The following is a 27,992-nucleotide window of genomic DNA, read 5'->3' on the forward strand; positions in this document are numbered from 1 at the left end:
TGAGCATGACCCATCCCACATGTACAGCAGAATTTCCAAGTAAATAACCGAAATAATCCTCCCATGTGACCTTATATCTGTCCACTTCCTTCTGCAATTTGACGGACATGCTGGTTTGCTCCTCGAGCTTCCTCAGTCGGTCGTGCCACGCGAACAAAAACTCCTCGAACATGTGAGTCTTACTTCTGCAGGGAAAACACACACACACACACGCAGATAAAACATGCTGAGTTTGTCTCTGAATGTCCATGTGGAAGTTTCTGTGATTGAGACCTGAAGGAGATCCAGTCCTGCTGAGCGCTGTCATCCAGTCCCCGCTGGAACTCCTCGTACAGTTCCCACATCTCCGAACACTCCTTCAGATCCCGCAGCGTGTCGGACGCCAGAGACGCGTCAGGAGCGCTCAGATGAAAGTGTTCGCAGTCCTCCCTACGACACACACACACACGTTTACTATGATCATTTCACGGGCGTTATATACATATGTGACCCTGGAGCACAAACCCAGTCTGGAGCCGCACGGGTATATCTGTGGCAATAGCCAACTATACATTGTACGTGTCAAAATTATCCATTTTTCTTTGATGCCAAAAATCATGAGGATATTAAGATCATGTTCCATGAAGATATTTAGTAAATGTCCTACCGTAAATATATAAAACATGTATTTTTGTGAGTGAATGCAGCACAATCGTGAACATAAATGCACAACTTTAAAGGAGATTTTCTCAATCTTTACATTTTTTTGCTCCTCAGATTCCAGATTTTCAATAGTTGTGTCTCGACCAAATATTGTCCTATCATAACACACCACACATCAATGGAGAGATGATTTATTCAGCTTTCATGTGATGTATAAATCTCTATAAATGTGGTCCAGGGTCACATATATATTCACGTATTTATTCATTCTTATACATGGTATGGACTTGTTTTTTAGGTATCCGCTTGTAGCAGATTATAAATAATACATATTAACGTGCACATTGTGTTATTTATTTATTATACTACAGGGCCGTTGAATGCTTGAATCTGATTGGTTGACAAACGTTCTACGGTGTGCAATTATTTTCAAGGAACCCCACGGCTAAAGTAGTTCCGGCAGGTCTTGACCGCATTACAGCTCCATATCACTGCGCGTAGTTCACTGTAATAACGGAAAATAGGATACAATTCATAACAAGAAAACCATGCAGCCGCATGCGGTTGATCTATCTAACTTCACAATCAATGGAAACATGCAGTTTAATTTTAATAAATAAAGTATACAGTCCTATACATAATCAATAGAAAATTAAACTGAATATTTAAATAAATGTATAGTCCTGTTGTTGAAGATAATATAACAAATAAATTATAATTGATAGGCCTATACTTGTTAAAAGGGCTTTGTGTTTCATTCATTAGGCTAGTCTACTGTCACTAATAGAAAAAAAGAAGGAACGAATGAATTAGAACGAATTGTAGGGGTGTGCATTGGCACTGCCCTCACAATTCGATTCGATTACGATTCACCAGGTAACGATTCGATTCAATTCGATTCTACGATGCATTGCGATGCATCAAAATTCTACTCCACACAACAAGGCAATTTTTTCATCAGTCATGCGGCAATACAAGCAGTCATATATTGAACAACAGATTTTATTGGCTGCTATGTGTGTATTATCACTCTCCTGTATCTTTGACATAAATGTCATTAAACAAAATAAAATTGAATGGTACAGGGTATTGGATATGGCATTTTCAAACCTGAAAAAGAAAACATAAATCACTGCTTTCTAGGGCTGTAATCTCCCGGTCTATTAGTCGATTATTGGTCGATACGTTCTGGCTTGACCAAAATTCTGATTGGTCGATTTTTTGCCGCGTTCATTTCATCAGTTTTGCCGCGTTCATTTCATTTGTTTTGCGCGTTCATTTCATCAGTTTTCCCGCGTTCATTTTATTCGTTTTGCGCGTTCATTTCATCAGGTGGAAAGCACTAATTGCAAATGGGGGTGTTTTCAGAGCACCGCTGTTTCACAGGTAACAGTGTGTCTTCAGAACACCCCCCTTGTTTTCACTTCTTTTGGATTAGCCCAACCCACTGGAGAAGAGAGACAGACTGAAGAAATTAGGCTAGAAGGTTTGCAAAATATTATTTATTTAATTGAGAGACCGTTTAATTCATAGTCAGTCCTCTTCTACCATGTCAACAAAGACATCGGCAGTGTGGCAGCATTTTTTTTTTTTAGAAGACGGAAAATAATTATTGGAGCCCAATGCGCAGTGCCACTGTTTGTATTAGTTTTGAGCCTATGCTTTATTTTTCAGTTATGCACTTTATTTAGTTTTTGCTCTTGATCTGGTTTGTTTAATTAATATTATTTTTTTATTCAAATGGACGTGCCTTTTGTGTTTAAGAGTAAAAGCTTTATGTTAGTCTATTCGTGTCTCAGCCGCGAAGTTGCGCTCCTGTGTTCAGCCTCGTCTTGTTTAGTTTCCCATTAACTTCGTAGAATCCGAAATGTGCCCAGATGTCCGCTTTTCCAAGCTTTGGGTGCGTTTTTAATTACCCGTCTATCGCGGTCATCTCCCTCCGCCTCAGCCGTCTTGATTGTTGTTGTTATGCCCACGAAAGTAACTTTATTGTCCAACTCAAGGCCAGAAAATAAACAGTGACATAATCGATTATGGCACTTTGCCGCATCGATGCTGAATCGTGCATATCCCGCATTGCGATGCATCGCCGAATCGATTATTGTTGACACCACTAACGAATTGAATTAATAAATAAATAATAATATTGACGCACATGCCCCTCTCTCTCTCTCATAACTGCATTAATAACTGCATAAAGCCGGGGACACACTTACTGTAGGGCCGATTATGAATGTAATTTGTTTAATGACTGATCATGCACGCGTGTTCAGTCGGTGTTCACAGCGGTGTTTAAAATCTGCTGCATTCACAGTCAGAGAATGTTTCTAGTGGTTAAGTGTGTCCAGCATTACTCTGCTATCAGCGGCTCAAACCGCCGCTAACTCTACAATGACGTTCGGGAATTAGCAACGGAGCATGCAGTTTAGATGTGCAAGGAATTAGTCCTACATACAAAAGCGTTTTAATGACAAAAACGTTACAAACGTCTTGAAATACATCATCTGAACAATATTTCGAGGTGTGGTAACTGTAGTATAAGCGGAATAACTGACTCCGCTTCGCGTCGCGACTGCATTACCACCTCGGGTGTGCATTATTTTTCTAATAATTCAACGGCCTGTCGTCAATTATTCCTTACATATATGATGTTTTTATGTATATTGTTTACGTGACTCTACGTGGCCTCATTAATGGGACAAATAAAGTGTTTTTTGAACTGAATTGAATTGCTTGCGAGTGCAGAAGTAAAGTCACACACGTGAGTTTCGTGCGTGTGTTCTCCAGCTCGTCGAACTCGGCTCGTCGGTCCCGGATGTTCTGGACGCAGCGCTGCAGAGCCTCGTGGTCACCTGACTCGATGATGTCATGCCCGGGTTTGAGCTGGTCCCAGCGAGCTCTGAACTTCTGCAGGTCCTGCAGGTAAACCTGAACCCGCGACTCCACGTTCCCTTTCATCACCTCCACCTGAGAAGCACAGTGTGTTTACAGCCTCACTGCACCACAGCTCACAAAAATACAGCGCTAACTAACAACGCCTGATGAGAGATCTGAGCCGCTCCTTTAAACCGAATCACTGAACACACTCAGATTGACTCGCATGCACTGGTGTCATCTTAATGAAAACTGCCTTCTTGTTCATGACAGCGTTATTTTAGCATCATTGATATACTATCGTTGTATTTATTCATGCTTTGAATTAGTTTTTCCAAATATTTTCCATTTTTGTTAAAGTTTTAGTTATTTTGTTGTGTGTTTGTTTTGTTATTATTTGTAAATGTGTCTATTTAGTTTTTATTCATTTATATTTCAGTTTTCGTTTTAGTAATTTCAACTCAATTAAATATTTCAATAAGTTTTTATTATATTTTCAATGTTTATTTTTTATTTTAATGATTTAGTTAGTTAAAATGTAAAATAAAAATGTTTATATTTATTTTAGTTAACATTTATATTAGCTTTAGTTAACAATAACAACACTGAAACAGTATTTTATTGTATAAATATTGTAAAGAAAAAAAGAAAAAAAATGTTTAAAAATTCTACTGATATTGTGTTTTCATTTAAATTTTAGTTAAAGTTTTAGTCATTTTGTTGTGTGTTTTTGTAGTTTTCATTATTATAATTACATTTTAAATATGACTTTTTAGTTTTCATAAACTTTGATTTCAGTTTGAGTGTCAGAAATTTGAGAACTTCAAATAAATAAAAATGTAAAAATTTGCCACGCCAACTATCTAAAATAAAATAAGTTATTTTTTATATTTCATTTAATTTTTGTAAACATCTATTTTATTAACATTTTTAGTTTTAGTTAACGATAAGAACTCAGGTTCATGACATCTTGTAGTTAAAGACGCATTTGAAACAGCATTTTATTGAATAAAAAAAAAGACATTCTATTGGTTATTATGGAAAAATGTATGAAACAGTGTGTGTGTGTGTGTGTGTGTGTGTGTGTGTGTTTGTGTGTGTGTGGTGTGTGTGTGTGTGTGTGTGTGTGTGTGTGTGTGTGTGTGTGTGTGTGTGTGTGTGTGTGTGTGTGTGTGTGTGTGTGTGTGTGTTTGTACTTGTTCTTTAATCATAAGCTGATGACTCTCCATCATGAGCTCAAATTTGTCCCATTTGGCTCTCAGGGAGCTGATGGTGTCCAGACCTCCACCCGCCACGGAGCGCAACAGCCTGTTCTTCTCCTCCGCCTGCTGGAACTGAGGCAGTATCTGCACACAACATCAGCACAACGTTTACACACAAACACAACATAAACACCACATATGTGACCCTGGACCACAAAACCAGTCACATGGGTATTTGTTTTTAAATTTAGAAAGCTGGATAAATAATCTTTCCATTGATGTGTGGTTTGTTAGGATAAGACAATATTTGGTCGAGACACAACTATTGAAAATCTGGAATCTGAGGAGCAAAAAAATGTAAACATTGAGAAAATCTCCTTTAAAGTTGTGCATTTATGTTCACGATTGTGCTGCATTCACTCACAAAAATACATGTTTTATATATTTACGGTAGGACATTTACTAAATATCTTCATGGAACATGATCTTAATATCCTAATGATTTTTGGCATAAAAGAAAAATGGATAATTTTGACCCATACAATGTATAGTTGGCTATTGCCACAGATATACCCGTGAGTCATGTGACTGGGTTTGTGATCCAGGGTCACATATATCAGCACAGCAGAATAACATGCTGCCGGTTCTTGGCTAGAATAATGTCACTCACTCACAACACACACACACACACACACACACACAAACACACACACACACACACACACACACACACACACACACACACACACACACACACACACACACACACACACACACACACACACACGTGGTGTTGATGGTGATGTACCTCAGGTTTCTGGGACTGCAATTGGCTGTGTTTGGCATCAGCCTCTCCAATCTCATCGATGCTCTCAGGACGCAAGGACAAGGTCTCCATTGCACCGCTCACGAATGAATCAATAACCTGAATGTGACCTGCACACACACACACACACACACACACACACACACACACACACACACACACACATACACAACACTAGCTGTATAGAGGTGAACACACACAGTGCAAACACGGCCAGCAGAGGTCAGTGTTGGACCGTGTGATCTCATAAACACCACTGGCACAAAGATCTGTCTGTGCTTGTTGAGATCATCTGAATACCTCAAATAAATATTATTTCAGTGAGTTGCCAAGTTAACATTTCTGAGTTTTAAGTTTTGCACCTAATATTTTTTATTATTATTTATTATATCATATTTTATTTCACAGTAGCTTTATTTCAGTTTTTTTATAGTTATAGTTTAGTCTGGTTTGGAGGATGCATGCTTTGTCTTTAACCTTCTATGGTACGCAATATGATCTAATTGAGGAAAAAAAATATGTGTGGTGTTTCCCTGCTTAAAACTGGACACTATAACAATATCAATATCACTTTATTTATTTTTTTATTAATTTAAAGTTCTTGCAAATACTTTATTAATAAGGCCTTTATTAACCCCCTGGAGCCGTATGGATTACTTTTATGATGGATGGATGTGCTTTTTTTGGACTTCAAAATCTCATCCTCCATTCACTGCCATTATAAAGCTTGGAAGAGCAGAACATTTTTAAATATAACTCAGATTGTGTTCGTCTGAAAGAAGAAAGTCATATACACCTGGGATGGGTTCAGTGTGTGTAAATCATGGGCTAGTTTTAATTTTTGGGTGAACTGCCACTTTAAGACACCATGAGAGCAGTGTGTGTTGAATATGTGAATGTCTGATCTCACCCTGGATGGATCTCCTCAGGGACGTCAGGAGAGCGTCAAACAACTTCTGGATGAGATCGTCCACGGCTACTCTGACAGGTTCACAGTTCACCGTGATGCAGTCAACCTTCTCTGTGCTACACACACACACACACACACAGTGTTAAATGCAGCACTACATATCAAACACACAGTTTATATACACTGATGAGCCAAAACAGTATGACCAGTCACAAGTGAAGCCAAGATCATCTCCTAACAAGGCCACATTATTCAGGTCTGGTTAGATTAGATGGTGAGCGCACAGTCAGTTCTTGTGATCAACATGTTGGATGCAGGAGAGAGATCTGAGAGACTTTGACAAGGCCCAGATTGTGATGGCTGAGTCCGAGTGTCTCTGAAACTCAAGGCGTGTGTCGCTCCGGTCAGCAGTGCTGAGATAAGGTCTACTGTGGCACAAGTCACACACAGTTTTAATGATGGTTATGGGAGGAATGTGTCACGACACAAACTGCATCACACTCTGCTGTGTTTATGATGACCCCTGTCCAATGGGCAGCACGAGAGCGTCAGAGTTGGACCTGGAAGAAGGTCGTCTGGTCCGATGAGTCCCGTTTTCTTGTACATCGCGTAGATGGCCGTGTGCGGAGTTTACCTGGGGAAGTGATGCATTATGGGACAACGACAAGCCGGTGGAGGGAGTGTGGTGCCCTGGTCAATGTTCTGCTGGGAAACCCGGTCATTCATGTGGACGTGCCATCTACTTAACATCCCAGCAAGCAATTTTGCGTTTAAAAGACGTCTAATAGCCGTCCAATCACAGCCCAGACGTCTCGGCTAAAACAAGGCAACGTTTGAGCTGTCAGTGAAAATTTTATAGACGTCTAAACCACAGCCGCAAGAATAGACTAGTCATCAATTAATCACAGAGAAATGAAATGAGTCAAGAAATGAAACCAAACACTTGAAATCACTGTTGACTTTGCTTATATGATGGAATATCAAACATCTCGCAAGTTATTTTAGGTTATTTTGGCTAGAAGTGTGTTACTCATAGCCGGACTATATCGGGTCTATAGTTAACCTAGACGCTGAAATGACGGATATCGCTCGCTGGGATTGTTGCAGAGCAGGTCCGACCCGTCATGACACTGGTGTTCCTGGTGGAAGTGGATAATGAACCCTGTCACTCTGCACACACTGATCAGGAATGGTTTGAGGAACAGGATGAAGAGTTTAGGGTTTAGTTTAGCCTCCAAATTTCCCAGATCTCAATCCATGCATGGGATGATGTGCTGGATTAACAAACTCGATCTACAAGACTTGAAGGACGCTGCTGACGTCTTGTTTTATGCAGATGCTCATAATGTTTTGGCTGATCAGGGTATGATCACACACACACATACACACACACCTGGGCAGTCGCTCAGCCTCTTTTCCTTTGGCTTTGAGAGCTTTGAAGTTTCTCTCCCAGTCCTGGGCACTGTGAAGGTGTTTCTCCACCAGAACATCTACATCCACCTGCCCCAGAACCACCCAGTCCTGAACACACACACACACACACAGGGGGAAACACTTTTATAAATCACAATCAAATAATCCGGGCTCAGGAGGCCTGATGTCACAGATCACATGCATGAATTCATTCAGATTCTGAATTCAGAGTCACACATGCTTGAGTTTCTTATTTTCACTCATCTGTCAGAATATTAGTTACAAACCCTCTCGAGTCTGTTATGAGCTACGTTACAAAATCGAATCGGTTGGTCGGGGAAATGCTAAATGTAAAAAGGAACAAGTGACTAACCATTTAAATATGTATAGTTAACAGCTAAAATCAGCTTTAAAAAGTTATTCATGTCAAAGGTCATGCACTCCAAACAAACTCTGGTGCAAATACATGTGAAGAAACTAGTCAAGTGAGCAAAATTACCTAGAATCAAAGAAAATACAACCCAGACTGTTAAATACGGATTCACAACAAAGATAGATATTGATTATCCTGTGAATTATTGGCTCTGGAGCAGTGCTATTTTAGTATTATTTCATATACTATTACAGTATGTATTCATATTTTGATTATAACGTGTTTTTGTTATGTGCTTATGTAATTTTAATCCGTTTTTTATTAATATTTCTACTTAGCTTGAAATTATTTTATTTCATTTAATGGTTTAGTAAGTTTAGTACTTCATCTTAAACTCTTATTACAGTCAGTTGCCAAGTTTTTTAATCTAATATCAATAATTTGTGTTATTTCAGCTTTATTTCAATTAACATTTTTATATATATAGTTTTAGTTAACAAATAATAACAACACTGCTCCAAAGACACATTTAGAAACTTAAATCTGCTTCTGTTAAAATTTAGCATATTGCTTGCCCAGTTCATTGTGATATTAAAACATTTCATTGTGATTTTAAGGATATGTTGTGCAATAAATAATGTTGGTACTGCACTGGATTCTGAAGTAAAACCATTTGAATTTATTTTCAAAAGGGTCAAAAGTTGAGGAAGCCTATTCATTCAGATGCTAAACTCATATATTGTAGATTATGTGGCGATTGTGTGTTATTTTGGAATTCTCAAAATTGCAAACCTTCCCTTTTGTTATTAGCCACATAAAAAACTCCAATCGAGCAAACCTGAAATAAACCGCTCAGACCTTTATGGGGTCGCTTTCTAAGGAAGTGATGAAATGAGCAAAACGCTGAGCTGTCATTTCAGATTTGCAATGCACACGCTACTTAATAATTCAGCACACAGTAGGCAACTTGTGTACGTTAATGAAACTACGATGTAGGATGAGTGAACAGAGAGTTTTCTCCAGCATATTAAAGCAGCACCTGCTCGATGCTCGGACATCTGCTGTTAGCAGACACACAGACCCGTACGAGGTTTCCCAGTCGTGTTGCTGTTAAAGAGGAAGCGCTCAGGCCGTTTCCCCTCTGTGTGGGCGGCAGGAATCAGAAGTGAGTTTGTGTGCGAGTGGGCTGGGATTCCCCGTGACAGTATTAAAGCTTTACAAGAGCCTTTGGCAGAGTGTTCTCTAGTCTAAACCACAATTGAAAGCAGATAGCATTTCAAGAATGGACGTTTGTAAATGCCAAAAACACAATAAATACATGCTAACACTTGTTATGTCTTAAAAACAAAACTAGTGCACTGATCTGGGCAGCATTTTGGGCATCAGAGATGCATTCAACACATCTAGGTAGGCAGTTCAGTCGGTTTTAAGCTGCAGGTAATGTCTAATAAACAGGGGATCTGGCTGGAAGTGTGTGTGTGTGTGTGTGGGTGTTTACGGTGTTTTCTAGAACATCACTTTAAAAGTGACCTCAGTTCATGACCTTTACGTGCTGAAATTCCCTTCATGTTCTAATATTCTAATATAATTGGAATCCACCATTATTTGTCCAGAACTTCATTTATAATCGACGTTTCCCTCAACTAACAATTTTAAGAGAATTTTGCAATGTATTCTGGGATTGCCCTATCTTTGAAGGATATACTGTACCGTTCAAAAGTTTGGGGTCCAATAATTTTGTTTTTGAAAGAAGCGTCTTATACGTCTAATAATTTTCAGCATCATTACTCCAGTCTTCAGTGTCACATGATCCTTCAGAAATCAGTGTAATGTGATGATTTGCTGCTCAAGAAACTTTTATGATTATTATCAATGTTGAAAACAGTTGTGCTGCTTCATATTTCTGTGGAAACAGTGATCCGTTTTTTTCCAGGATTCTTTGAAGAATAGAAAGTTCAAAAGAACAGCATTTATTTGAAATAAAATTGTAATCACTTTGCATCCTTGATGAATAAAAGTATTATGTTTAATGATATGATGTTGCCTTTATTCATCGTTTTTGGTCCAAATCACCTGAAATCTTAAAAGGAAGCAAAATGTTTCTGCATATAATTGGAACGGTCTTCTCATGAGTGCATCAACGACGTTAGCTAGCTCGACAGCTCGCTGGGGTTTGAAACGCAGTGTGCGGTGCAGGGTGGGAAATTCACTTTTTTAAAGCCACAGTGGCTGGTGGATGCCCAATTTTACCAGCCACTTATATTTTTTACCAGCCACTTTTTCCGGAATTCAAATTTATAAAAGAAAGTGCACTAGCATATTTTGAATTGCTTCAATACACTATTTTTTATTATTATTAATACATATTTTATTAATAAAGGCACATAAAAAGTGAAGTGAAAAAAAGCCTGCGAGTCCATGGTCAAATTGTGTTTGGTCAGTTTGGTCATATTCTACAGTAATTGTAGTTCTACATGTTTAATGAAAAAAAATATGGACTCATCTCTCAGTAATAGGGTTGGGCCAATAGGGCGACTGTAAATCTGATATGAATAAAACACGTCGGCAAATATATTTGAATGGATTGTTATTGCTGCTTCCATAGACACCACTGTGTATTTTACAAACTATAAATGTATTGTTTTGCTATAAATTATATGTATTTAAGGCGAGACACGGCAGGCAAAAACATCGGGTTTTTTTCACTGGTCAATTTTGAGATTTTGGGCTATTTGTCTTCAATAACATGTCTTCTTTCAGACTTGTGGTGAAAAAAAGTCCAAAATACACATTTATGTCTTTATTTTACTAACTTTGTCTATTTGCATCTGTAGATTTCTCCGAAATTCAACAAAAGTTGGCGTTCTAAATCAACGCGCTGCTCCGCGATCTCTGTGTTCTTCCTTTAATCTCACACACGTCTGTGAAGCTCTCTCTCTTCTGTACAATGCTGTCGGATCCAAATATGGTCATTTCCTTTTAATCAGCAACCAATCGTGAAAGTAAAATGGGCATTTAACCCTAAAAGCGAAATCTCATTGGCTGATGTCAATTTCTGACACCGTGATTGGTTCAGATGCATCACGTGACGCGCTCTGACATTTAGATGTGTGTTTTTGACTGTTTTTCTGTTCAGTTGAAGGCCATAAATGCTGTGTTTATAAGTTTTGATGTGATTTAGGTGGTTTGTATTGTTGTTGCTAATGATTTGATAAGATATTGTGTCAGTAAATAGTTGTTTCCACTAAAAAAGTATGATTTTTTACATTACAAATCTTTAAATGCCTTTTTCTCAAAATGTTTTTTTTTTGTCATTCTCCAGTATAAACATCTCAGCCGATGTACACCAAACTCTCCAGTTATATACTTAGCAGTATTCTGAAGATATGTTCAGAGGGATTTGTTAATAAATCATTCCTGGCCTGATTTATGTGACATTTTAATCCAAAAAATATGGCGAAAATCGATTTTTTAAGGCTATGGACAGTATATTTAGATTTCCTAGGTAATGAAAGCATATATCCTGAAATCCCTCTGAACATCTTTTTTTATCTTGTGTGTAAACAAAATGAAAAAAGAATTTTGCACCTGACTTTATCATATGTTCAGATCTATCTACCGAAAATATATGCAAAAGTGTGCATATTTAATGAGATAATACCTAATTTGCATAATTAAACATACAAATTTCAAAAACTTGTAATACATTTTTTTTATGAACTTGTGTAAGTAATCAACTGAGGAAGTTTCATGGTGATATCTATTATTTTTAAATTGTACCCTATTCACCTGTAGTGTCTCGCCTTAAATGTCTGAAACCTAAAATAAACATTATGTGGTCTATGACAAGCACAGCACAGCGCACGGCTCAGCGTCAGCCATAGCGCGAAAGCACAGCTTGAATATGGCAGTGATGTCACGTCACTGTACATTCGCTCCTTAGTGGTCAGCTGATGCAGAGCGTGCCAAAATCGAAATTGCTGATGAGATGTAGAGGAAAATGAGAATGTTACGTTCCTCGCACGCTATTGGCTGGTCAGTGGGAACTGCACGAACCAATGAGCGGCATAACTGCGCGAACCAAACGGTGTGAAGCCCGCCGAACTGAGCGCAGGGGAATCAGCCTATAAAAGACACTCGAATTGCCATGGATTCAGGTTTTTATCGGCTGAAGTGACAGCTAGCGATCGCTAGTCGTTCGCACCCGCCACTGTGGTTGGTATACAAGGCAAAGTCATCCGCCACTTTGAAAAAGTACCCGCCATTGGCTGGTGGCAGGTGCTAATTTCCCACCCTGGTGCGGTACCTTAAACTTGTCCAGCAGTTGTGTGAGTCGACTGAAGAGGAGTTCAGCTTTGCTGAAGATGGTCAAGAAGCCGCTGGCGTTGCGTTCGATCATGCAGGTGAATATGGGCTCCTCTCCCGTCTCGCTCACGCCCTTAAACTGGTTCGGGATGCAGATGAACCGCTTCATCTCGCGGTAGTATTTTGCCCTGACCTCTTCGAACGCAGGACGGAACTGCAGCCGCCCCTGCCTGAAGAAACACACGTTTAGAGAGTAAATAACTGAGTGTTTTTGAGTGAACTAGTCCTTTAAGACGCATCACGAGGAAAGGGCTCTCACTTGAAGATGAGGTCGATGTTAATCTCCGGCAGGTTCTTGTTGAGGGCCTCCAGTCCCACCTGATACTGGTGCTCGAGAGCTTTATACAGCTGATGGTTCCAGTGCTGACGCCAGGCCCTCATGTCTCCTGTACGAAACCCCTGAACACACACACACACACACACACACACACACATCCAGGCATGTTTATGGATGATGGTAGAAACACTGAGGCACTATTATGCCACCTAACAAGGCACATATGAGGTTCAATGTCAGTTAGGATGCTGCTTTAGAAGGTAGAAGGGGAAATCTGGTTTCTGATCAAAATCATGCCAAGGTTTGCCAAAAGTTGTGTGATTATATATCACTATGACTATAGCTTGATGGTTTCATTTTTAATAAATGGAGAAATTAAGACAGTTGTACTGTAAAATAAAATGATTATATATAAATAATATGAATTTGAACATAATTGAACATAATGAACATAAATAATATGATTTTTCTTAAATAATTTTTTTTTTTTTTTTGTTTTTGTTTACAATTTTATGTAATTGTCCACCCTTAGTAGTTGTAAAAAAAAGAAAAAAGTAATGTATACATTTCTTAATATTGCTGTACCCTTTGTAAATTCCACAAAAAAAAAAAAAATATATATATATATATATATTGATAACTGACATATAAATCACATAATTTTTGGCCAACTTGTGCAACCCTAAAAACAAGCACAGCAAAACTGTTGGTTTTTAAATTTAAACATTTTAAAATTATTATTATTATATAAAACATTATACAAAATAATTAAAATAGTAAATCAAGGATTTAACAAAAAATATATAATAATAATGTTTACTATAAAACTATAAAATGACAATAGTAATACATTTAAAGAAGCCTCTTTTGTTGACAACAGCCGGTTTATAAGCACTTCTCATTACAACTTTGGGAAGATTGTTGTGTTCCCAAATGCACAAAAAGCGACCTAAACTTAGAGCAGAGATGAGTGTGTGTTAGGGGTGTCGAAATTAATCGTTCCTACGATGCATCGCGACACAGACGAGGACGATTGCTAATTGCTCCTGTTGTCTTCTGTGCCCAGACTTGAGTTTTGTTTGCTGTTTGATACATTCAAGAAGTGTGTTTTCTTTGAGCAGATCAAATTAAAGGTTCAGTTCATATATCTGACTGCTTGTATTTATTGACAAAATTGTATACCTGTGAAGTAAAATTTAAAATTGAGGATGCAGTGCATCATGATATCGAATTGAACTGAATCGATGACATGATGATAGTAATTGAACCGGACCGTGAGAGCAGTGTAGGTTCACACCCCTAGTGTGTGTGGAGCAGCTGTTACTGTGAAGAGAAAGAAGACTCATGATCACCTGAGACTCCAGTGTGGCAAATCCAGTCCTGAGATCCTGAAGACCATCTTTCCATTTCTGCTGCTGACGCAAGAGATCCACTCCCATCAGACACACCACCTATAACACACACACACACACACACACACACACAAAAGGTAAAACCAGTCAGCCAGCTCTTCCACGTAATTGTGTGCCTATTTCGGTCCTCACACATCATTTTACAAAGTAAAGAAAAAATATATATATACATAATAACCGAAAAAGGTATAAGCTGAAGCCTATGCTTATTATGCCAACCCTTTATACATAATTACTGAATGCGTGTCACTTTCCTCTCTTGTTACGACCGCTAGGGGTCAGCCGCACCAGGAAAAGGAAGAGAGTCACACTTACCAGAGAGATGACAAATAATATGAGCTTTATTTACCATGAAGGGTTAGCGTCAGGGGCAGACAAGGCCAAAATAACAAACAAAACAATCTTCTTCTAGAACCTAAATGACCTCAAGCTAAAGAAAGAAAACCAAAATACAGTTTTTAACTTACCTAACTCCCTTACCCATAAACAAAGTGGAAAAACAGATACAAATAAATTGGCGTCAAACCCCCTACATCCCTTAATCTGGTAAAACATTGATATACAAGAATATTTACACACTTATTTACAAAGTATCAGGTCGACAAGTTAGAATCGGAATCCAAGGCGTAGTCAATCGGGCGATTTGATTCATTAGGAATAAACAAACAGTTACATAAGACAATTTCCAAGATGTACATACATGATTACAAAGGTACACATATCAGATATTATTTCAATAGTTCACATATGACGTACACACATGATTCATATTGAGTTGTGAATATGAGAGTTCACACCTTGTCAGAGAAGTCGGTGTGCCACTTCCTGAGTTTGCGGTTCTCCGTGGAGAGTCTCTCCGCGGCGCTCTGGAGTTTACTGATGTACTGCTCCAGCTCTTTAGGATTCTCCCACGTGATCTGGAGTTTCCCGCCTTCGCCGTGAGATTGAGACCGTGGGTTCTATTGTACAACAAATATTATTATTAGTTATACTGTGACACTGCCTGTACTCATTTATCATTCAAAATACACTTCCGTTCAAAAGTTTGGGGTCAGTAAGAATTAGGGAATTCTGGACTCGGATACGTGATGTGTTTTCTGCGATACACACACATCCAAAGCATACGCACAGACAGCTGCCTCTCATACTGTATGGAGCGCAATGCTGAATTGATCCTTCGCAGGGAGCTTGATTGACAGGTGATCTGACCAATCATACTTCGCCATCCGCCATTTTGTCCGACAAAGCAGTCAGGAGAGTTAGTATTAACACGGGAGGATTTGAGCTTGAGAAGCGGAGTGTACTGACGTCTTTCCGCGGTTAAAGCAACATTCCTTCTGATGTTCATTCATGTTTATTTGATGCTATAAATGAACTAGAAGGAAGAGATGATCGGTTCACGAGCGGCTTTAACTGAGGCGACACAGCGATCTGTCACACACATTAAAGAGCCACAAAACGGTATTTATTGTTTAAATTTCTTTAAAAAAATGACCAAATTTGAAAGGTGAGACTTTGTTTAATATGTTTAATATCAAAAGTAACCGAGAAGTAAGCTGGTTTGTGTCTGTCAGTGTGTGTCAGTCTCCTCTCTGCTCGACGATGTGTTTTTCACTGCGTGAGAACATGGTGTGTGTGTGTGAGAGCGGCGTAGCTTGTCGGACATAGTGACAGTAACTAAGGGGGGCGGGTCTTTGCGAACGATCAATTGAGTTGTCTTCCGCATCTTTTGCCGCTTGAACGTATGATCGTAAACACAGTCTTAAATTAACATAAACAGCTAAGAAAAAAACGTGTGTAAGAGTATATTGGATACGTGCGTTAGTCTTAAAGGGACAGTAGCCTAATAAACCTCCTGCTGTTTGTGTCATTACTGTTCATCAAAAGACAAAGAGAAAATTCACTCGCTGTTCTTGACTCAATAACTTTTGTATCTATATTTGTAATATATATTTCCATTATACAGTGCAGCTTTATTTCACATTTGATTACAGTTTCTGTCGTTATTTCAATCGAATCATTGTTCAGTTGTATTTTTTGTGCAATTGCTAATTTGTTTATTTGTTCTTAAGTGTTTTACTTGTCTTTAATAATGCTTTAAATTGATCTTAGTTAGGCTAGTTGTTTTTGGTATGGTATTTTTAAACCATAGGCAGAAGTTTCTTGAATGAGTGTTCTTTAGCCTGTTTGATGTTTGTTCATGGCATTCAGCCAAAATTTCCTGTTTTGCAATTATAAGACTTAGAATAAATGTAATGATATCTATGTTTGTTTTTTTACCTTATTGGAATTGAAATTAGGAATCGGTAAGCAGAATCGGTATCGGAATCATAAACTTCAATCGATACCGAACCTTAGTTAGAATTGTGTTGTTGTTCTTTAAAGAAATAAATACTTTTATTCAGCAACGATGCATTAAATTGATCAAAAGTGACAGTAAAGACATTTATAATGTTACAAAAGATCTCAAATAAATGTATCACGGTTTCCACAAAAATATGAAACTGTTTTCAACACTGATAATAATCATAAATGTTTCTTGAGCAGCAAATCATCTTATTACACTGATTTCTGAAGGATCATGTGACACTGAAGACTGGAGTAATGATGCGGAACATTCAGATTTGATCACATGAATAAATTACACTTTACTGTATATTCACATAGAAAACTGTAATACTATTTCACAAAATGACTGGTTGTACTGTATTTTTGATCAAATAAATGCAGTTTTGGTGAACAGAAGAGAAAAAAAAAAATATTGTACAATACTATAAAATACAGTTTCATGGCTCTCGGAAATGTTCTCAGCACAGATTACCTTGATGACCTGCTCAAAGGCCAGAGCACAGCCGAGCATCATGGGTCGTTGAGAAGGTATCATCTGCTGATCGATGGTGTTGTAGAAATGAGCCACCTGTTAAATAAACAAACACACTTGTACTCGCAACACAAGTCTACATGCAACACAATATAAGACCACAGAATACAGTATGGGGGAAGCTAAACTACTGTAAACTGAATAACTATAGGATTATAGAACTGACTTCAGAGCAGTATTTATCTAGATTGAATTATATGTGACCCTAGACCACAAAACCAGTCACATAGGTCAAAACTTTGAAATTTAGATTTATACATCAATAATAAATAATCTCTCCATTGATGTGTGGTTTGTTAGGATAGGACAATATTTGGTCGAGACACAACTATTGAAAATCTGGAATCTGAGGAGCAAAAAAATCTAAACATTGAGAAAATCTCCTTTAAAGTTGTGCATTTATGTTCACGATTGTGCTGCATTCACTCACAAAAATACATGTTTTATATATTTACGGTAGGACATTTACTAAATATCTTCATGGAACATGATCTTAATATCCTAATGATTTTTGGCATAAAAGAAAAATCAATAATTTTGAGCCATACAATGTATAGTTGCTATTGCCACAGATATACCCGTGCGGCTCCAGACTGGGTTTGTGATCCAGGGTCACATATTAAATGTTGACTCAAATGAATAACTGATTAATTTCAATGATATGAATGAACTGATTCACATAAATGAATCTAACTTCCTAATGCTTCCTGAAAGAACATTTCTAGAATAGGATCTTGTCTAGGAATGTCACTCGTTGGGTTAGTAGTCATGTTGGTACTTTTATCAAGCGTACAGTGTAAAAAACACCTCCAGTCCGTGTGTGTATGTGTGTGTTCACACACCTGTTTGAGGATGATGGCCTGTCGGTAGAACTTCTCTGCGGTGTTTCCCGCCTGCTGGATCTTAGCAGGGATGGTGAAGCCCAGAGCGCAGAGCTGGCGAACCTCTCGGAGTAAACTCACCAGCCGGTCCGAGTACTGGATCTTCAGTTTACCATCCATGTGATCCAACTCCATCACACGATTACTGGCCTGCAAACTACACACGTGAACTATGAGCTGAAGTTGGACGCTTTTACAATTATACTAAAAGGCCTTTTACTTACTTTTTTATCAATATTTTATTATAGGTTTCAAGCTGTGTCAAAAATATATGTGACCCTGGACTACAAAACCAGTCACATGGGTCAATTTTTTAAAATTGAGATGTATACATCATCTGAAAGCTGCATAAATAATCTTTCCATTGATGTGTGGTTTGTTAGGATAGGACAATATTTGGTCGAGACACAACTATTGAAAATCTGGAATCTGAGGAGCAAAAAATGTAAACATTGAGAAAATCTCCTTTAAAGTTGTGCATTTATGTTCACGATTGTGCTGCATTCACTCACAAAAATACATGTTTTATATATTTACGGTAGGACATTTACTAAATATCTTCATGGAACATGATCTTAATATCCTCATGATTTTTGGCATAAAAGAAAAATGGATAATTTTGAGCCATACAATGTGTTGTAGCCAATTTTTATACGTGTTATATGTTTTTTGTTAGTGGTAAATTGGATAGGGGTGACGCTCTTCCACCTGCACACCAGGGGGCATAGGTAGGGCTTCACAGTGGTTACAGAGACTACATAAGGAAGTCACAGGTGAATAGCGTCAGGGAATTACGATTTGGGGAAGCCACACAGTTTTTCAACCGTGCATGCGTGCATGCGTGGATGTTCGTGATGAATCTGGTCATGGTCAGCTGTTAGCATCATGTTTATCGTTGCTTGCATGTGTACGAGCTCAGTTTACATCAGCAATGCAAGTAGCAGTGTTTGTAAGTCATTTTAATCTGCATAAAATAAAGTGTTAATCGAATGCCATGGCAGACCTGATTTCTTGCACCATTACGCGTTGAAGACGACTTCAAATTCCCTCAAGTGGCTTTTTTTGTGGTACGATCGCCACTACAGTAAGTTGAAAAACTGCGCTTCAATGGACGGATCGCGCGGATGTTGAGGACAGCGCTCCAGCTGATTCCAATGAGTGAACGCCGACAGGACAAATTGGACGCTGACAAGTGAAAGTGGGCTAAAGCAACACTGGACTAACGGTAGGATTGTTTTGGAATTTTATAAGCTGTGTGAAAGAGATTGGACTTCTCACAATCAGGATATAGGTAAATCCTGTTTCAATTTAAAAAAGAAAAGAAAAGAAAAAGCGACTTCGGCAGCTTGTCTAATCATTGCCAAAATGAGTAACGTGGATTTGAATGCACCTGTCAATCAAAGTGAAACGGAGAATGAACTTGGTAAAATACCATGTAAAAGACCAGTTAAGCTCACGGTTAAAGCGTTGGAAGAAAAAATATTATCACATCAAAAGGAAAGGAACCTTAGGATAAAGAAACTTCATAAACTAAGAAAGGAAGTTGAGCAACTGATGCTTTCAAAAGAAAATGTGTCCGAGGTACAGATCATATACGATACTTTTTTAAAGTTGAGTGTGGAAATAACAGAATTGCATGAATCATTGAAACCTTTGCTACCTAAGGAGGAAATGGCAAAACAAAATAAATGGTTTGAAATCGAAATGAACAGTAATACAGAAACAATTAAAAGAATTACAGAGTGGTTGCATGACATTAAGGAGCAATGCAAGGGTGATGATGATCATGGTGATTTTGATGGTGTTGATGATGCTGCTGATGATGAAGTTGACAATGCTGCGCCACACATGACTGTGATCACTGATGATATCGGTCCAAATGACAGTGTTTCTAATGTTGGTGGTAAAAGGCGCACATCAGCTTCCTGCTACAGCCACAGGTCTTTAAAGTCATCAACCTCCTCTGCATACCTGAAAGCCGAGGCTGAAAGGGCTGCTCTTCTTGCTGGGGCAGCTACCCTGAAAGAAAAGCATGAGCTGGAGGTACAGGAGGAACAAATTAGACAAAGGAAGGAGGTGCTTGAATTGCAAAGTCAAATTGCTGCACACACAGCGAAGGTTAAAGTGCTTAAGTATGGAGGTTCTGATGTGCAAAGCTCCAGTGCACATTCTGATGGAATGAATTCATATCTGAAAAGGTCAAAGATTAAATCCTCTCTTAGATCCTCTGCTATGGAATTTGTTCCACAACGTTCAAGCCATCATATCAATCATCCATCAAAAGGAGGCAGTAAAGTCACAATGTCAATGGAGACAGGTCCCAAGGATTCAAGTCATCAGTTCAATCATCTACCAAAAGGAGGCAGCAAAGCCACAGTGTCAATGGGGGCACGACATAAAGAAACCAGAAACCAGGAACCAAAAGCTCATGCTCTGGATCGCAAATCAAGCATGCCTCAACAATCTCAGCAAACTAATCACACCACATATCACACACAGGAAACAGCTATGTTTTCCACGCAGGAGTCCATACGGCATGATGGCTTCGTGCAAACCAATGTGGAACAAGAAAATCTTCTCACTATTATGCAAAGGCAAAACGACATAACTGCTTTACTAGTGCAGCAGCAGTCTTCACTATCATTACCCCCAAGGGATATACCAACCTTTGATGGAGACCCTCTCGAGTACAGCACATTCATTAGAGCATTTGAAAATGGAGTGGAAGGAAAGGCTGCTAGCAACCAGGATTGTTTGTACTTTTTAGAGCAGTATACCAAAGGACAACCTAAGGAGCTGGTCAAGAGTTGTCAACACATGCCACCTGAAAGGGGGTATCAAAGAGCTAGGACACTTCTTCAGAAATGCTTTGGAAATGAACAAAGAATAGCCACCGCTTACATGGAGAAAGCTATGGGATGGTCACCAGTGAAAGCAGAAGATGTCAAGGGCTTGCAAGCCTTTGTTTTGTTTCTACGGGTTTGTTGTAACGCAATGGAGGACATCAGCTACATGTCAGAGATGAATATGCCATCCAACATGCGTGCTATCGTCTTGAAGCTACCATATAAACTGAGGGAAAGGTGGAGAAACACTGCTTATGAGTTGCAGGAGAGGCACTGTCGTCAAGCAGGTTTCAGTGACATTGTCAGTTTTCTTGAGAGGCAAGTATCTATTGCCTCTGATCCACTTTTTGGAAACATTCAGGACACATCCATCTTGCCATCAAAATATAACATTGGACATAAGGTCTCACAGGTTCGCTTCAAGGGAAAGGGAAGCAGTTTTGCTACCTCCGTGGAAACGGTTAATACTGGAAACACACATCAAGTTCAAAAAGAGAAAAATGTAATTGATAAGTCGACAAAGGTGTCGTGTCTGCTGTGTGAGGAGGGTCACAGATTGGAGTTGTGCCCCAGAATGGAGAAGAAGCTGCACAGAGAGAAAATTGACTTTCTAAAGGTGAAAGGTGTTTGTTTTGGGTGTTTGAATGTTGGGCACATGAGTAAAGACTGTCATAGACGTCTGTCTTGCAAGTTGTGTAACCTGAAACATCCTACCTGCCTCCACATCCATTCAAAGGAAAAGGAAATCAAGTCAGAAGACACACACCAAGAAACAAGTCAAGTAGTTTCTCTTAAGACTTGTGGCCATATAGGGGCCGGTGTGCAAGACTGTGTTTTGCCAATTGTGCCTATACAAATCAAGGCTGTGAAAGGCAGTAAGATGCTAAAAACTTATGCATTTTTAGATCCTGGCAGTACAGCCACTTTCTGCTCTGAGCGACTTATGAGGGAACTAAAGGTGAGAGGAAAAAACGCCAAGATCCTGTTGAGAACTATGGGCCAAGAAAAGTTTGTCGACAGTCAGGTCATCTCAGGACTGGAAGTATCTGCACTCAATAGTAACACTTTCTTTGAATTGCCTGATGTATTTACACAATATGAGATGCCTGTGACTCGTGATAACATTCCACGACAAGAAGAGTTGAGTGCTTGGCCACATTTACACTCGGTGGAAATTCCTGTCATCAATGCTGAAGTGGAGCTGTTGATTGGAACCAACGTTTCAAGAGTAATGGAACCATGGGAAGTGGTAAACAGCAAGGATGGAGGACCCTATGCTGTTAGAACCCTATTGGGATGGGTTATCAATGGACCACTGAGAGGAGGTAATGTGACTGGAAGCAGCGATCCTGCCATTACAGTCAATCGAATATCCATTGCTAACATAGAGGAACTGTTGGTGAAGCAATATAATCACGACTTTAATGAAAAGGTAACAGAAGAAAAGCCAGAACTGTCCAGAGAAGATCTCAAGTTTATGGAAATCATGAACAGCTCAGTTGAACTCCGCAATGGTCATTATTGCATGAGATTACCTTTCAGGGAGGAAAATGTTATCATGCCTAATAACCGTCATGTTGCTGAACAAAGGGTCCTCTGTTTGAAAAGGAAATTTAAGAAAGATGCTACCTTTAAAGAAGAATACACCCACTTTCTCAGTGATGTCATAAATAAAGGATATGCAGAAAAGGTGCCAGAAGATCAAAGGAAAGGAAAAGAAGGAAAAGTCTGGTACATCCCGCATCATGGTGTGTACCATACAAAAAAGGGAACCTTGAGGGTAGTATTTGACTGTGGTGCAAGCTTTAAGGGGATGTCGCTCAACAGTCAGCTACTTCAGGGACCTGATTTGACGAATTCATTGCTTGGAGTCCTGATAAGGTTTCGTCAAGAAGTTGTAGCAGTGATGGCTGATATCCAGGCGATGTATCATCAAGTTAAAGTGACAAAACAAGATGTTGATTTTCTTCGCTTCCTGTGGTGGCCAACTGGTGAGTTAACACAACCTCTTACTGAATATAGAATGATTGTTCATCTATTCGGTGCAATATCCTCACCCAGCTGCGCCAGTTTCGCCCTAAAAAAAACTGCTGAGGACAACAGGGCAAAGTTTCCAGCACACGTGACGGACACAATCAAGCATAACTTCTACGTGGACGACTGCTTGAAGTCCCTCCCTTCAGAAGCAGAGGCCATGGCCCTGGTGAGAGACCTGACAACTGTGTGCCAGTTGGGGGGGTTTCAGCTGGTGAAATGGATTAGTAACAGCAGGTCAGTGTTGGAATCTATTGATGTGGAAAAAAGAGCTAAGGAAGTGAAACAATTGAATCTCGACAGAGACAATCTCCCTGTCGAGAGAACACTTGGACTGCAATGGTGTGCAGAAACTGACACCTTCAGGTTCAAAATGGCAGTTCAGGAAAGACCACTGACAAGACGAGGTATCTTGTCTGTAATAAGCTCCGTGTACGATCCCATTGGATTTTTAGCACCCTTTGCCTTACCTGCCAAGTTGATGTTACAAAATCTCTGTAGGTTGAACTGCGGTTGGGATGATCAAATTTCCCCAAACTACCAACTACAGTGGGTGAAGTGGCTAGAAGATCTAAGAAAACTCAGCACATTTAGTGTACCTAGATGCATCAAGCCCAAAGATTTTGGACAGCTTACAAGTGCCCAACTACATCACTTCTCTGATGCTAGCGAGGACGGTTATGGTACCGTATCTTACCTAAGGATGCAGAATGACAAGAAGAAGATTCATATTGCCTTCATTCTAGGAAAAGCAAGAGTTGCTCCTTTAAAGAAGGTGACAATCCCAAGGATGGAACTAACTGCTGCTGTGCTTGCAGTTCGAATTGATAGGATGTTGAAAACAGAATTGCAGCTAGAGTTGGAGAATTCAACCTTTTGGAGTGACAGCACAACTGTGCTAAAGTACATTAGGAATGAAACAAAGCGTTTTCACACCTTTGTGGCCAATAGGATCTCCACAATAAGAGAAACCACTGTTGTCTCACAGTGGAGGTACGTCGATACAAAGCAGAATCCTGCTGATGAGGCTTCACGTGGGGTGAAAATTGAGTACCTGCTCACGAGCAGCAGATGGATCCATGGCCCAGATTTTCTTCTCAAGAATGAAAGTGAATGGCCTGTTAACATTGTGGATTCTGTCTCTATCATTGGTGATGATCCAGAGGTCAAAAAAGAGGTTACAGTAAATGTCATAAATGTAACAAATACTGTCAACACAGATACACAGAATGCAACAAACCAGTTGATAACTTATTTCTCTTCATGGAAAAGGCTAAAGACCTCGGTTGTTTGCTTTCTGCAGATGAGAAAGATGTTGCTGCTGTTGAGTCAGAAGAGAAGAGAAATACAAGCTTCTGTGTCCAGCAGTGTACTCGATATAATTCAACAAAAGAACAAAGTGGAAAAGGAGATGCAAAGATTCAGAACCACACTGACTGGTCAAACCATGTCCCCTGAAGATCTTGAAACCGCTGAAAGTGCCATCATTCAATACTGTCAACTAGACAAGTTCAATGATGAAATAACTGTTTTGAAAGGGGGAACATCTGGAGTGAAGAAAAGCAGCCATATTTACAAACTTGATCCAGTGTTAGAAAAGGGGCTCTTGAGAGTGGGTGGAAGGCTCAGTAAAGCAGCAATGCCTGAGGGCATGAAACATCCAGTCATTTTGGCTAAAGACCAACATATCTCCACTCTCATTCTTCGCCATATTCATGAGCAATTCGGACATTGTGGAAGAAATCACCTGCTTTCTAGACTTCGTCAGCGGTATTGGATCACTAGCGCAAATGCTGCTGCTAGAAAGATTATTTCATCCTGTGTCATTTGTAGACGTTTTAGAGGAAAGCTGGGTGAACAAAAGATGGCAGATTTGCCGAAAGACAGACTCCAACCTGACCTTCCACCATTCACAAATGTGGGTGTTGACTACTTCGGGCCCTTTGAAGTGAAGAGAGGCCGCAGCTTTGTAAAACGCTATGGTGTTATCTTCACCTGCATGGCTAGCAGGGCAGTGCATTTGGAAATGGCATATTCATTGGATACCAGTTCTTGCATCAATGCACTGCGTAGGTTTATATCCAGAAGAGGCCAGGTATCGCACATCCGATCAGACAACGGAACCAATTTCGTAGGAACAGAACGTGAGCTGAGAGAGGCTCTGTCGGCTTTTAATCACCAAAAAATTCAAAATGCATTACTTCAGTCAGGAGTGAAATGGAGCTTCAACACTCCTACTGCATCACATCATGGCGGAACGTGGGAACGAATCATTCGCATGGTCAGACAGGTCCTGAACTCAGTCCTTCGTCAGCAAAGTGTGGATGATGAGGGGTTACAAACTCTTCTGTGTGAGGTGGAAGCCATATTAAATGACCGTCCCATCACCAAAGTGTCAAATGATCCTAACGATCTGGAACCTTTGACCCCAAATCACATCCTCCTGTTGAAAGGTAAACCTGCACTCCCACCTGGACTTTTTGAAAAGAGTGATTTATACACAAAACGACGTTGGAGGCAAGTTCAGTTCTTATCGGATCTCTTCTGGCACAGATGGATCCGGGAGTACTTACCTCTGTTGCAGGAACGACAACGGTGGTCTAAGGACAAGAGAAGCTTTATCATTGGAGACATAGTCATTGTGGCGGACTCTACTGCTCCTCGCGGATCCTGGTTGTTGGGGAAGGTACTGCAGACCTTTCCTGACTCACAAGGACTTGTGCGGTCTGTTAAAGTTCAGACCAAATGCAACATTCTGGAGAGACCAGTCACAAAGATTTGTCTTCTGCAAGAATCTGGATAAAGACTGATGTATTAGTATGCATACATGGACATTATGAACTAAAAGCACATGTGAATGATGGATATTTTATTGGCTCCATTGTTTTTATGGTGTTTAATTGTTATGTTATTCTGGAGTAACAATTAGGGGCCGGTGTGTTGTAGCCAATTTTTATACGTGTTATATGTTTTTTGTTAGTGGTAAATTGGATAGGGGTGACGCTCTTCCACCTGCACACCAGGGGGCATAGGTAGGGCTTCACAGTGGTTACGGAGACTACATAAGGAAGTCACAGGTGAATAGCGTCAGGGAATTACGATTTGGGGAAGCCACACAGTTTTTCAACCGTGCATGCGTGCATGCGTGGATGTTCGTGATGAATCTGGTCATGGTCAGCTGTTAGCATCATGTTTATCGTTGCTTGCATGTGTACGAGCTCAGTTTACATCAGCAATGCAAGTAGCAGTGTTTGTAAGTCATTTTAATCTGCATAAAATAAAGTGTTAATCGAATGCCATGGCAGACCTGATTTCTTGCACCATTACGCGTTGAAGACGACTTCAAATTCCCTCAAGTGGCTTTTTTTGTGGTACGATCGCCACTACACAATGTATAGTTGCTATTGCCACAGATATACCCATGCGGCTCCAGACTGGGCTTGTGATCCAGGGTCACATATATCACAGATTCAATTAACTATATACAAACAGATGCCATGACATTAACCAGACCAAAATAAAATAATTATATAAAACAAGTACACATAATTAGAAAGTCAAGGTTTTAGTTTTTCTAGCAATATATCTGCGGTTATTGACCAGCTTTGAATAGTTCTGTCCTTGGGCCTTTTACTCATTAAAAAAGTTTAAACTATCAAGGCAGACTGAAGGCATTAGGTAGTGACTGAAGGTAGTGTGTGTGTGTGTGCGTGTGTGTGTGTGTGTGCGTGCGTGCGTGCGTGCGTGCGTGCTAACCTGATTCCAGATTTGGGATCGGAGAGTCCTGACAGCAGATCTCTAGTCCAGTCTTCAAACTGCTCCTGCTCGTATGACCTCAGCTGGTCCTGCAGCTCATCAGAGAAACGGACCAGCGCCCGAAACCCAGACAGATCCGAGAGCAAAGCGTCTGCCATCTTCAGGGAGTCCTCCACCTACACACACACAGAGTTTACTGCTATAACTAGTGACCAACTCAAGTCCTTCACCACTTTTAATGATCTTTTTCAATGTATTTAAAGGTGAAGTACGTTGTATCTGCAACACTAGTGGCTCCTATCGGAATTACAGGTACGGGTGCTTGTAAAAGTACCTTCAGTAAAAGGTCCAACATATTATGAATACTTTTATCTGTGTGCTGTGTGTCATAAGTAAGCAGAAACACTCTGTGTAGTGTGAACGCAAGCGTCTCGCTCATAATAAACCCATCCAGCGCATGTTCTGACATGACCGAGCACAAGTGTTCGAGGAGTGAACATTATAAACTGGCACATGTGTCTTTCTGAACAGGAGCATGATGATGCTGGATGACCGGTTTAATCTGTGAAGGTCTGAATGCAATGATTTTTGAACAAAATTGAATGTCTCTTCGCATGTAATGGGCCAGTCATGCTCTGGCTCCGCCTCCTACAGTAGCCACGCCCCAAACGCTCACTATTAGAGGAGGTAGATGAGTTTAACTTTTTAGGTATTGTTTTAGACTCACAACTTAAGTTTGACAAACATATAAAAAAGCTCACAAAAATGGTAAGGATTAATCTAAATAGTTTCAGACTTATTAGAAAATATATTTCAATTGAGGCAGCACATCTTTTTATGCATGCAATGATCTTGTCCCGCATTTCATACTGTATTACAGTTTGGACTCAAACAAGTGATTCCTTAATTAAAAAAATTGAAATGTTGTATAATCGAGCTATAAAAATAATGGATAAAAAGCCAATTCGATGGCATCACTGCAATGTTTTAAAAAAATTGAATATGCTAAGTTTTATAAATTTAAAAAACCTGTCATATATAAAATTAATGTTTAAATGTTTGCACAATAAGGCACCATCTGTTTTATGTAAATTGATAAAGAGACAGGATGATACAAGTAGAATCACTAGGAGTTCGGCAGGTGGGAATTGTAGGATTACTTTTCGTAGGACTACACAAGGGCCGAGAGCCTTTTCTGTTCAGGGCTCCAAACTCTGGAACCTGTTGCCAAATGAGTTTAAGGCAATATTTGAAATAAAGTCTTTTACATTGAAGGTAAAGCGGTGGTTCAAAATAAAAC

The 27,992-nt window shown here is 39.5% G+C and overlaps 1 protein-coding gene across 1 annotated transcript in view; it reads right to left on the reverse strand.

Annotated features, from left to right (window-relative positions):
- dync2h1 (dynein cytoplasmic 2 heavy chain 1) overlaps positions 1 to 27,992 on the reverse strand; it is a 148,915-nt gene that overhangs the window by 107,087 nt on the left and 13,836 nt on the right. The window contains exons 12-25 of the mRNA XM_079610239.1: positions 26,693 to 26,868; positions 18,018 to 18,213; positions 17,116 to 17,211; positions 15,092 to 15,253; positions 14,235 to 14,333; positions 12,865 to 13,004; positions 12,547 to 12,775; positions 7,848 to 7,975; positions 6,455 to 6,570; positions 5,527 to 5,654; positions 4,713 to 4,862; positions 3,404 to 3,609; positions 274 to 429; positions 71 to 185 (exon numbers count right to left, since the gene is read on the reverse strand). Coding sequence (XP_079466365.1) covers positions 71 to 185; positions 274 to 429; positions 3,404 to 3,609; positions 4,713 to 4,862; positions 5,527 to 5,654; positions 6,455 to 6,570; positions 7,848 to 7,975; positions 12,547 to 12,775; positions 12,865 to 13,004; positions 14,235 to 14,333; positions 15,092 to 15,253; positions 17,116 to 17,211; positions 18,018 to 18,213; positions 26,693 to 26,868 — 2,097 coding nt within the window. The remainder of the gene's footprint in view (positions 1 to 70; positions 186 to 273; positions 430 to 3,403; positions 3,610 to 4,712; positions 4,863 to 5,526; positions 5,655 to 6,454; positions 6,571 to 7,847; positions 7,976 to 12,546; positions 12,776 to 12,864; positions 13,005 to 14,234; positions 14,334 to 15,091; positions 15,254 to 17,115; positions 17,212 to 18,017; positions 18,214 to 26,692; positions 26,869 to 27,992) is intronic.

Source organism: Phoxinus phoxinus (assembly GCF_949152265.1).
Source record: "Phoxinus phoxinus genome assembly, chromosome: 4".
Lineage (NCBI taxonomy): Eukaryota > Metazoa > Chordata > Actinopteri > Cypriniformes > Leuciscidae > Phoxinus > Phoxinus phoxinus.